Source organism: Xenia sp. Carnegie-2017, unplaced genomic scaffold (genome assembly GCF_021976095.1).
Source record: "Xenia sp. Carnegie-2017 unplaced genomic scaffold, XeniaSp_v1 HiC_scaffold_39, whole genome shotgun sequence".
NCBI classification, from domain to species: Eukaryota; Metazoa; Cnidaria; class Anthozoa; order Malacalcyonacea; family Xeniidae; genus Xenia; species Xenia sp. Carnegie-2017.
Window position 1 is genome coordinate 178580 of NW_025813503.1, and position 12797 is coordinate 191376.

General features: G+C 35.3%; 3 protein-coding genes across 3 annotated transcripts; 1 reads left to right on the forward strand and 2 right to left on the reverse strand.

Moving 5' to 3' along the window:
- The first annotated feature begins 155 nt into the window (after positions 1 to 155).
- Positions 156 to 2117, forward strand: LOC124455362 (IQ domain-containing protein K-like). Its single transcript, XM_047006015.1, is given in 5 exon segments — positions 156 to 647; positions 1337 to 1389; positions 1467 to 1516; positions 1519 to 1543; positions 1625 to 2117. Coding segments are annotated over 5 exon segments (813 nt in total). The 3' UTR covers positions 1818 to 2117.
- A 708-nt stretch (positions 2118 to 2825) lies between these two features.
- Positions 2826 to 5449, reverse strand: LOC124455375 (heparan sulfate glucosamine 3-O-sulfotransferase 6-like). The gene has a single exon (XM_047006026.1). It carries the CDS (start codon positions 5398 to 5400, stop codon positions 4201 to 4203), a length of 1200 nt encoding a protein of 399 aa, XP_046861982.1. The 5' UTR covers positions 5401 to 5449; the 3' UTR covers positions 2826 to 4200.
- A 5013-nt stretch (positions 5450 to 10462) lies between these two features.
- LOC124455363 (substance-K receptor-like) lies at positions 10463 to 12377 on the reverse strand. Its single transcript, XM_047006016.1, has 2 exons — positions 11617 to 12377; positions 10463 to 11552 (listed from the first exon to the last, which is right to left on the reverse strand). Exons 1-2 carry the CDS (start codon positions 11994 to 11996, stop codon positions 10802 to 10804), a joined length of 1131 nt encoding a protein of 376 aa, XP_046861972.1. The 5' UTR covers positions 11997 to 12377; the 3' UTR covers positions 10463 to 10801.
- Positions 12378 to 12797: the final 420 nt, after the last annotated feature.

Genomic DNA, 12797 nt, shown 5'->3' on the forward strand with positions numbered 1-12797 from the left:
TTGCCATTTGTAACGCTAATTAAATATAGAAACAGTTATTGAACAATTTCTTAAGTCATCGTAAATTTCGTAAAAATTGATTTATTATTTCTTCAATGAGAAATGCAAACAGACCGGACAAGTTGCCCCTAGCAACTATTAACTTGACAGCCAATATGGTTGACAACGAAAACGCAGGCTTTATTATTTTAGATGAAACGCATGGCACGAATAAAAGGAAAGAGATTGAACAGTTTCATGATACTTATAAAAGTGTTGCTATAAATGACCAGTGTGCGTCAAGACGGTCTCCGCTTTTGCATGTTTCGTTTCCACAGCAAATAAATGAGATGCTACCATTGGATAATGATGTTGTAGACACATGTGCTGTATCACAAGCACAGCTGAATTGTGCGAAAGATATGGCAGAAAAGATAGATGAAGAAGAAAAAATACATCTAGATTCATCTTCATTACATCCTTCTCCATTTGAATCCATTTTATTAGACAAGAAATCTGTACTTAAGCAAGATAATGTACAAGTACGACCTCTACCCGATCCACTTGTATGCACCGCTCGAGAATATTGCGAGCACCATGTATTTCCCACTCTTCTTCCGGCTATGCAAGAAATGTTGATAGAAGCGATAGAAAATAAAGTATTTGAGGTCTGCAAGACTCTTCTTAGTACAAATAGTTGTTACAATTATTACAACAATACTGTTAGGTGTTGTTACAACTAACAGTTATCACATGATTTCTGCTGCAACAACTACTTGTTACAAAATAGCTGTTGTTAGTCGTAGCTGTTTTGCCCTAAGATTGTTGTCTCAATTATTTGTTGTTACAAACAAATCAGGGTTGCCCATCCCACCCCCACCCCCAAAAAAGGACCAATTATTGTGATATCTTCATTTGAGAAAAAAGCTCAAAATTTTAGTTTGACTTGCTTTTTTTCATCCTCCGTCAGTCTCTAAACCACCCTAATAAACATGTTTTACAAAACTGGGCTTGACACTGACAGGGAATATCACACTTGCACACACCTCTATTTTGTGCAATATTTATTTAACTGCATAAGTTCAAAACTTGTAGGTTGCCATAACACCACGCAAACTTTTATTCATATTTTGGTGCCTTCCCTAGTTTGGTAAGATTTTATCAATGATAATATGCTTGGTGCATGTTGTAGAATTTGCACAAAATTTACCTAAAAGCCTTGTTTCAGTGCATTGGATTATCTACTATGTGCAAATCTTTTAAGTCAAAACAAACTCTCATAACTAGAAGAAATTTACAATTATGCTCATCAGACAACAATAAGTGAAGTGCTCAATCAATTTTAATTCAATTTCAGAAAAGACGAACAAAGTTTAATGCTTGTGATTATTTGACGAACAACTTATACAGGTTTGTGGTTTGTTTTATTAATAAAACATTGTGCTAATGAGGGCCTTCATATTTTTGAGGTGAATTGATTTTTTTAGTCATAATCCAAAATTCAGCAATCGAGATGGAGTAAAATTGGAAGATATACCTTTGTCCTGAAAATCTTGGCTGAAAAGTAAATATGTGTTTTGACTACTTTCAATTAATCATATTTGTTGATGATTTTAATAATGAAAGAGAAAGTGCTTTTTTTCAGTCCACGACCTCCTATTCCGTCCTCCCTTTTACTTTCTGATGATGAAGCAGCTACAATAATTCAAGCTCATTATAAAGGATACAAAGTAAATATCAACATTTTTGTCAGTAATAGACTAATATGTACAGTGTACAGTCTCAGATTTGGCGTGTCTCTAGAACAGTGGTCAGCAGCATTGCTATTGATGTGTTGAGTAGTAGAGAGGGGCGATTTTTTAAGCAACATTTTTCAAACGAGTTTTATTTTATGACAAAAATTTAATTCCTTGTTGTGAAAAGCAGTCAAAATGTTCAAAACTAAGAGTCGCAAGCTGCCAAGTTGGTTTTTGGTTCCACAAGTATTAGCATAATCAAAACCAAATGGCGAATACTTTTGACGCTACGCAGCAAGCCTGTAGCTTGCTTAATGCATTTAGACTTCTGTGGTTGGTTGCACGCAGCCTGGATAGCGTTATCCATTGGATAACGAATTCTTTTAATTAGTTAAAAACTTCGTAAAAAGAAAAAATATAAGGTTTGAACTGAGCAATCACTGAAATAAAATATTTGCCTCCAAGATTACAAAATTTCTTTGTCGTAACGAAAATATAAGCACCTTTCTTACAAGTTTGAAAATTTTACCATCCAAGCCAAGCTTCGTGCAATCCGCTCCCGGGGGGTGCACTCTATGACGTACGTCGTACGTAATGGACTATATCTAAATATGACAAAGTTGCCATTTACAATATATGACGTAATTAATTTAACTAAAAAATAGTATAGAATAACGTAATTACTAGAGTCATTATGACAAACCTAAATTATTAGTCTGACGTAATACGTCACAATTTATTAGGTTGCCTAAAAAGTAACACGAAGAGATTTTATAAAAGTAAATTAAGGCGTTTGGTATGCTTGGGGGCATAGTGTCAACTTTATTTCATGATGGGGGTACTGCCCCCCAGCTGCGGGATAGCTAGATATTTTTGAAATGTTATAAATAATTTTTCAAATGTTAGAAGGATGTTGAATTTAAAAATAGTTAAATTGAGCAATCAACGGAATGAAATTTTTATTTAAAGATTATAAAGTTTTATTAGCGCGAAGCAAATGCAGTAACTGGTGTAATTAAGCTAAAGGTCAATATTCGATATCCCAGCTTCGTGCAAAATAACGCCCGCAATACGATGAAGAGCTTTAGTGCAGACACAAAATCATCCCTGTAAGTTTTTTTTTCTTTTATTTATTTTACTTGAAAATTGCAAACAAGTACGAATTTACGAACTTACTTACTCTCGCTTTTTTGTTTAGGTTAAATAATTTAGATAGTAAATTTTGTATAGCAGGAAAATTTTTACAGTGAAAAGAATTAATGGTCATATTTTGAACACAATAGGGCATCTAAAATGTTACTTGCAAAACACATTGCGAGTGCCATTTTTTCGTTAACAAAATGGCGGATTTTGTAATTGTTTCACACCGTGAAAATTATAGTAGTATTTATTCATTATGTAGTCAAGGCAGGCCTTTATTATTACTGTATAAAATTGTTTTTAAGTAATTGTAACAACTTATGATTTAAAAAAGGCTTCTTTGCCTAAACGTGGAAGACCAATGCTTCTGAATTGACTTGTGCAGAGAATTTTTAGAAAAACGACACAACGTTCATTGAAGTCAGTGTGCAGCAGGCTCAGATATAAACATAAACAAAAGCGCGTAGTGCATCTTGGTTGACATGCATTCTTTAAAGAATTTATTTTACGTTCATTTCAACCATTTATTCGTGACCTTATTTCAGTATTCTAACAGATATTGAACTTCAAAACTAAATTATTGAGGAAGGCCGCCAAAAAACGTTCAACATTGGTGATTGCCACCCACTCAAAATAACTCGTCGGAAAATTCATTACATGAAAAAGCAAAACTCCCCCAAATTTCAAATGAATTTATATGGTCTTTTGGTTAATACGTTTTTATGTACAGTCAGTTTCAGATTTCGTGAAAAAAACAGCGAAATATAGCAAAATTTGACGTAAGGAAGATCACACAAATTGCGAGAATTTGATGGATCCCACGCCGAAATGACGAATCAATTTCGTACAAATTGTACGCTTGTATACTTCTTGTAGTACATATGTACCTACGTTTAATCTAAACTATTCGTTCAAGCGATTCTAGACCGAGTACTTGGCGAAGCAAATGAACTGGATTGTTCAACGATAGGTTTGGCAGTTCAACAATTTGTTTTTAATGGCGGGAAACGGCCACGCCCGATGTTTCCACGAAGGTTTTCTGCGCTTTTTCATAGGATTTTATACTGTACTGAAATAACACAATATTTCTGACTTTATTTTTCCACGCTTTCTTTGATGTTAGCATTTTAACCCAGATAGTCAAATTCAAACAATCAGTTTTTATCGTTAATACCTATTTAATTAAGCAGTTTGTGATGTCTTCCGTTTCAAAATCTCCAAATAGCTGTAAATTCAACTTGCGTCACCAAGGTCTTTAGCCTTGCAGGCCAAACTATCTCATTGTTTATATTGCGTGAATTTTGAATAAGAAACTTTGGATTTTATCCGCATAAAATTAGTTGACCTAAGGCCAACGAAAATCTCGACCAACCATTTTGTATAATTGCTCGTTAAAAGGTCTATAGTAACGTCTCAGTTCATTCAAAACAGCTGGCTCAATTTTCGGGTGAAGACGACCTTTGTTTTTTCCCAAACAACGCTCTTTCTTATTGGTTGATCCGCGAAAGCAGGGAAAACCCTTCTCGTTGTTATGAACAAAATTGCTTCTTGAGAAGTACGGCTTGAGCTCAAGAAATTCTTCGACTTTTTTGATTTCGTCGTATGGATTACTAACAAGCTGTTCTCCGCTGACAAAATGAAACGATTTCATGGGAAAGTACTTCAGCCATCGCTGTAAGTGTTTACTATAAACACCAGTTTTAATTACTCCCCAAGTTGTACGCACGGCAAATGTCGAATTACTGTTTTTAATAGCCATGTTTTTGAAAGGCTTCAGGACATTGTTGTATTTTCGTCGATTAGTCAAATTAAGTTGTACATAATCGGAAATTGCCCTGACCGTTGGGTCGCGAACAATTACGAGAAATCTCAACGTCTTATTTATGGTTTTCGCATATTCGAGAATCCTTATGGGTACACCTTTAACCACAAAATAACTCGGTGTTTTTTCAATAGCTTGCTGTCCTGTTTCCACATATGGCATCTGATCAAGATACCACTGCAAACCACGCGGATATCTGATGTCGAAGTAATGCATTTCAGACCCGCATGCTTTTACCTGAGGGTGCAGTCGGAGAATAGTTAGTAAAGCACGCGTGCCTGCCTTTCGCATCCCTATAATTAAAGTGGTAGGGAAGCGTTTCACTTCTGCGCCTAATTTGTTCACCATTAGCGACTGTGCAATTGACCTCGTTGGATTAATTGTAGAATGCAAGTCATTTCCTGTCTCGGCGGTTCGTATGATACTATAGCAATCCGGTGGTAAAGATGTGTTGTACTTGACCTGCACTCTCGACGATTTTATAATATTCAAAAATACACGCGTGCTTGTCGATTTTGGATCATTGTTATCCACTCGCGATCCAACGTCTCTTCCAATGTCGGTAAAGCGCGCGTTTGTGCGGTTATTTTGAATAAATTGCGTGTGGAATAAATTACGTTCACCTTGAATTGATTTGTTGCCCCTCGTCAGAAGTGTTGAGATGATTGAAGTGTAAAAACCCAGAGATAGACCAATAAGAAGAACCAGTTTCTTTGTGGTCATAGCCAAACGTCTTAACACCCTATGGGTCGCGCGCACTCGCCAACAAGCCGTTTGTACCATTAAATACCTATCAACACAACAATACACAAATTTTTATTTTATGACTCGAGGAGCATTACATTTGGATCACTTAGATGAAACGAATCGTTATCAGAAGCGATCCTTGCTTATTTATTAAAAAAATAGCACTTGTTCCCTTGGTTGCCGAAATGACTGTTTACAAACGAAAACTCCTAGATTTTTTTGACACTGAAAAGGTGATTGAAATAATCTAGTCTGCTTAAAATATTTAATTTTTAGCAGACGAGAGTCTATATGTGAAGCACTTGATGACGTTATTCACCTGTTAGCGACTGAAATGAGAGACATAAAGGCTCTCTTGTCATGTAGTGCTTGATATGTAGAGAGCACAGAATAGCTTTGCTGTACTTATTTTACTGGGAGGAGATTGATGCTTGCAACGTCGGTGGTTTGACGAGCAACATATGATAGCAAAATTATTTCTATCATTTTATATCAATAGTACGTACATAACAACAATATAGGGAATAAACAGTGGGACCACTTCGCTTTGCAACTTGCTGCTGTATATTTAGTTAGATTACTGGCTGGCGTTAGCCATTTCATCATTCCTATTGGTCAAAAAAAGCAAATGACTGGCTGCCACCATGGTAATCATATGCGAAATAAGATACGCGCGGCACGAAAAAATTCAATTGAGTGACCTTCCCTACTGTTTATTCACTCTACTGTGGCGTACATATTTGGTGTTACAATAACAATATAGCGCGTGCGCTGATTGGCCAGAAATTGAATCTGTTTTATTGTAGAAAAAAACAAGACATTCACGCCTCGCTGAATCCCGGCTACCCGGGCTCATGTGAACAGCCCCTAAGTCCTCTATACATTCTCACTCTTTTGGTTTACCCCCCTGGGAATAAACTACGATGACCTTTTTCTACGATGAAGTCATTTTTAACTCATTAATAGTATTCGTAATGAATTGATAATGCAACAACGAATACGCTCAATACGAATCCCGCGTATCAGTTATGGTCATTTTTAACTCATTAATAGTATTCTTAATGAATTGATAATGCAACAACGAATACGCTCAATACGAATCCGCGTATCAGTTATGGTCATTTTAACTCATTAATAGTATTCTTAATGAATTGATAATGCAACAACGAATACGCTCAATACGAATCCCGCGTATCAGTTATGGTCATTTTTAACTCATTAATAGTATTCTTAATGAATTGATAATGCAACAACGAATACGCTCAATACGAATCCCGCGTATCAGTTATGGTCATTTTTAACTCATTAATAGTATTCTTAATGAATTGATAATGCAACAACGAATACGCTCAATACGAATCCCGCGTATCAGTTATGGTCATTTTTAACTCATTAATAGTATTCTTAATGAATTGATAATGCAACAACGAATACGCTCAATACGAATCCCGCGTATCAGTTATGGACGTTATTTTCTCAAAAATTAATTTGGCGTTTAAAGGGCCTGTAAAACGAAAATTTTGATGTTTAAATCATATTTTCATTGAAGAGATTTTTAGAAATGACAGACGACTTTGAAACAGTTAAGTCATACATCTTTTCCTACTCAAGATATGGACATTTTGTGATAACCATATCGATTTATAGCAAAATGAGAATTTGAATTATTTGTGCTTTTCTGTTACATCAATCAGACAGATTAATTAGCATAAACTGCGGGAACAGAAGGCGGGATGCATTGCCCATATGATGTGTTTGTTTATATAATCAGCAAGCAATAAGTACTCGAAATGATTATCTTATCTGCCTGTTTTTTTCTCTTCTTTTTTTTCTTTTGATGAACATCATATATCTAGCGTGTACTTGTCTGCGATCGTTCAAGAAATATTTTTTGTTCTGCTTTCCAGGAATTTTGGTTGTAAGGACTTTATAATTCCGCGGAACTAGGGGATCATAGCGTACGCCACGGACATACGCAGAGATGTTATATCACTGATATTTGTGTAATATTAATTATATCATGTTTTTTAAGGTGGCAAGCATCGCTTCCGGTAAAATAGTACGCTTTGATTGGCTGAGAAATATTTTTGGCACTCACTTTCTTGTCAAGAAAACGGTCCAGTAATTGACGTGTTTTACAAAATTATGGTAAAAAGTAGCACAGGTTTTATTCATTACTACATCGATATAAAAGAAAACATGTAAGAATACGCATCGAAGGAAAAACACTCGAAAAGTGAGTTTTGTTTTGCAGACAACACAATTTCATAGATTTTTTTTGACTTATAACGAAAACCTGAGAAATGACGTTCCGTTTCACGTCAACTTTTCCAATGTATAATAAACCTTTTGTTAACCTCGAAATGTTGTAAATGAAATACTTAAATAACGCATTTTCTTATCCTCAAATGAACTTGCGTCATGTTTCGATGACAACGCCAAAATTGCGAAGTAAATTCAGAGTAAAATTTACTTACACATCATAAAGATTACGTATTTTTTTAATTAACACGTTTTCACGTAACACTGTAGCGTGACAGGATAGAATTATGCGAAGTAAATTCCGAGTAAAATTTACTTACACATCATAAAGATTACGTATTTTTTTAATTAACACGTTTTCACGTAACACTGTAGCGTGACAGGATAGAATTATGCGAACTAAATTCCGAGTAAAATTTACTTACACATCATAAAGATTACGTATTTTTTTAATTAACACGTTTTCACGTAACACTGTAGCGTGACAGGATAGAATTATGCAAACTAAATTCCGAGTAAAATTTACTTACACATCATAAAGATTACTTATTTTTTTAATTAACACGTTTTCACGTAACACTGTAGCGTGACAGGATAGAATTATGCGAACTAAATTCCGAGTAAAATTTACTTACACATCATAAAGATTACGTATTTTTTTAATTAACACGTTTTCACGTAACACTGTAGCGTGACAGGATAGAATTATGAATTTTCGATAATTGCGGTTGTTCTATAAATAACCGAACAATATGTCAATATCGTGTGACATAACACCTCGCCATGTTCAGTAATGGGTTAAGGACACTGATATGTATAAAACTGGATAACACAACTTAGTACTTGACTTGAAGCCGGGTGGCGGCCATATTGGACTATCCACTTTTTCAGTTTTTATATAGGTTTTATATAACAAACTGCTATTCTCGCATACATTTTTGATCATATGTTTTACTCTTTTGACAAAAAAGTAGTATGATGACAAGACAGCAAGAGAACGGTTTTAAGCAAAAACTCATGTTCTCTAAATTTCATATAGAAATCTTCTCACGTTGTTTAAGTATCATAATAAAAGATTTGGCATGATTTCTGAAGGAGAAAATAACCAGAATACAAAATATGATAAAAATTCTTTATAAAATATATACTAGAAGTGGATAGTCATTATGGCCACCGCTGCCAAAAGTTGGCTTCAAAATTTTCTAGGCAATAGAATTAGTTTGCGTCATCCAGTCTTTATATATATCAGTGGGTAAGTACTGAAGATACTTTTGCGATTAGAATTAAAAGTATATGTTATTGATGAATTAATGCTCAAAGTTTGACTCAGCTTCAACATCAGTTACAGCACATGTACATGCATCTAATGTCAGCTGCATTCTGCCGTTTTCTCTGCTTTGTTTGTGCTTCGCTCTTTGTTTAGACCGACAATAGTAAACAGCATTTTCTGATTAAATCAATACAAATAACAGTATTTATATTTTACACAGAGATATAATGAAAATAGATATAGACCTCGATGCATCTCGAAAGCAATAAAATAAATCGTCCCAAAATGCTGTTGCGTTGCATAGTAAATAAACTCTACACCAGATTCAATGTTCAAGCTTTTCATGGCAATACTTATGAGAAATTAGGAATGTCAGCGTTGAACTAACTAATACTGCTAATTATAGTCCGTGTCAAGGAAAGGCATAATTGTCCTATAATAGACAATGACAATTCGTTCAATCATTAAGATAATCTTTACTAACCTGAGTTCATATCAACACGTCGCAACAATACAATTTGTCAATTTCTAAACAATATGAAAGTCATTAAACTGCCGATCATTTCGTCCAAATATACAAGTTTTGTTATTGTCTACTTTATCAACACAACCATAAAATATGAGTTTGCAAATCCTGTTAAAAATATCGATCGCTTTATCTATCAAGAATGATTCTTTGAAAAGCCTCCGAAATGTGTTCGTGCGCATTAAACAACAACACACATAGCGCAACCCGAAACTCGAAAGTTTTCAAATTCAACTGTACATTATATACAATAAGAGAATTTCAAGTTTTCAATTACAATATGACAGTGAACTGTGACGAAGTAATCTTGATTCATGAAATATTGTAAGTTTGTTTTATACTTCGCCTCGGGTAATTTACACATTCAAAACGGGAAAAAAATTTATATCAAATGACGGAAGGATTAAACCGATAATAATTACCTGAAGTTTTTTCAAGCGCCCGTACTTCACAGTTCACAATTGAAGTGAAAAGAAGCTTATACTTAATTCATACGGAAGTACGTATATTCAATTTTTTCAAGACTATTTCTATTTGCGCATGCTCGTTGGTACATTGTTACAGATTAAAATTATAATTATAGTTACTTCGGTCTGTTTCATACGTCGCATTTTACATGAGCCGAATGCATTCAAAACAAAAGATAATGAGGAATTTTCTTTTCTTTTGTTTTAATGCCTTCGGCGCTTGTAAAATGCGATGTATGACGCAGCCTTCTTTCTAACAAACATAAGACGGCTTCGGGAGTGTTTTTGGCATTTTCTTCACGATGTCATGTAGATCGACAAGTGTGATGTAAAGACAGTAAAGCTGGAGTCGTACTGAGGGCATTCGGATTAAGGGTTGTTTTACAAACATTTTGCCCTCAGATTTACTGTCAAACTGCCTCTTTACAGTTTTTGGAAATCATAAAACTTCAGTTTTGTAAGACTGAACATGAAAGATCGACATAACCGATCACAAGTGAAGAAATGACAAGGTTTTCTTGATAGCATGAATTAAAAAATTACCAACTGATTAATAATTTTGTTCGAAAAACTAGTACCGTCTATCTTGTAAAAATTAAGACATCATTTTCCAACAATTCGGCTGTTACATCCCTACCCACACCCCACCTCCACGCTCGGTGCGCCCTTGTAAAAGATCCACAATAATTGCATTTTTGGCTGTGTTTGAGTCCATGCCATTTATCTGTTGTGACAAGGTAAAGTCTTGTAAATAAATATAAGTAAATAAATAAACAAAAAGTCCCACAAAACAGTTTGAAAGACTTGTTTTATAGGAAAGATTTGACTATATCCCCAGCGGTATTGTTACCGTTATTTTCTCGTGGTTTGGTTGTGTTCAACAACCTTCCATCTTCTTACTTCTACAGAACCCAGATCTGTAAATGCCGTCTTAGATTTAGCCAAATAAAAAACTCTTATTTGCTTCGACACTGGGGCGGGACTTTGCCGATGAGAGCCCTGGGACACAGTACCAGAATTCTTGTTTGATTTGAGCACAATTCGTCCGTTCACTTTGGGCACCGGTGATTTTGGCTTCATATGTGATGTTCGTTCGCCAATTAAGCTGCAAGGACAAGACTGTGAGGCGTATTCATAAACGCGAAACACTCTTCTCCTTAAAAGGCGAAAATACACTGGATTTCTAAATATATAAACCAAAGGATATGTTGCAGAACGAAGCCAGATAAAGAAACGAAAGAAAAAAGAGTTCAGTTTACTTTCGGCTATCGATGGACAAATGATCAACGGCAAAACAAAAGCGTTACAAATCAGATAAACAGTTATAATGAGAAGAGTCGTGAAAGCTGATCTCGCATACGCGTCAGCGGCAAAATGATGTAGATTGAAACTGACATTCACCTGTCGACGATTACTTAAAGCAGATTTCAAGATACTGTAGAAGCAAAGCAATAGGATCAATATGGGTACACCTATCACAAGTGTGTTAATTACTATTGTTAACACGACCGAAGCACGTGTTTCATCGATGTCGTTGAATATCCCCGGAGATTCCTGACAGTACACGAGCCATGCGAGAAAACGACTCTCGGAGGTCGCTTCCCTTCGAGTATCGTACCCCAGGGTAGTGATGCTATAAAAGCAAGCAGCCATATTGAGGCAATGACGATTTTTCCTTTCTAGCTGTGATTTTATGATGCACTTTTTTTACCACCGCTAGATATCTGTTTACAGCGATCGCTGTAAGGCTTAGAAAACTGGTGTTGAAAAAGAACACATTCTCGCAGCCAATGAAAATGCATTTCTCAAGTACGAACGATGCTAAGCCACCCTGTGCTAGGACGTATATTGATATCCCTAGACCTTGAAAGCTAGAGAAAAATTCTGACACGATGTGACTGATGACAAAAAAGTTTGTCGTTGTTCTCATTCTGTGATCCCTTAAAAACAAAAAAAACAAAACGCCATTTGCCAGCAGCGCAAAGATCAAAACCATCGTTATAATAATACTTTCATACGATGGCACAAATATGGCGGTCGGGATCATTCTCCTCAATCTTCGTTGTCTTTTTTTTCGATTTCGATAATTTTTGTCGTTAAATGTACATTCGCTAAACAATCATCGTCTTTTCTTTTTATGAAGAGAAACATTTTATTGTCACGATTTGTGAGTGCATATTTGTGAGATAATTTCCTTCAGTTTATATCACAGCAGTTAGAAATAAAGACTTCAGCTGGTACTCGCATTTTCCATTTAAATTTTTGAGGCCGATATTGATTCTTTATGAATAATGATATCCTTGCTTCTCATTAACTTGTCAACAGGCTCGTCGTCGAACGCTTTTTAAAAACTTTAAATGTAAACAGTATGTTCTTCGTGGGACACGTTGAGCTTCGTGAAACTGTCGCGTGTACTCTTCAACATCAAATTCACTCTCGTTCTTTGTACTCAATGATTTGCCCGCCAATACTCTGCCAAACACATAAAGTATTGAATCGCTTACAAGACATTTATTATGTCTGTGAATGTGCGGGTTTTTTTGTGTACATTTTCCGGCTGCCGGTTTCAGCTGTAATGCAAAATTGATCGAATAACATTTTCGAGCGATGCGGAAAGTACCTTCTTAAGGTTGAATTGTGTTCTTCTACGAGAGATAATTGAAAAATGAGTTATTTATACAAGCAAAATAATTTCCAATTTCGTTAAATATGAACAGTGCAATCACATTAGGCAGAAGACATACATTGTTGTCACAGGATAACATATTCCGTTACGATAGAAACAATGTTTTCACACCGGACAATCTAAATGTAATTAAGAGCATCGCTCAATTTTGCTGAACAAGAT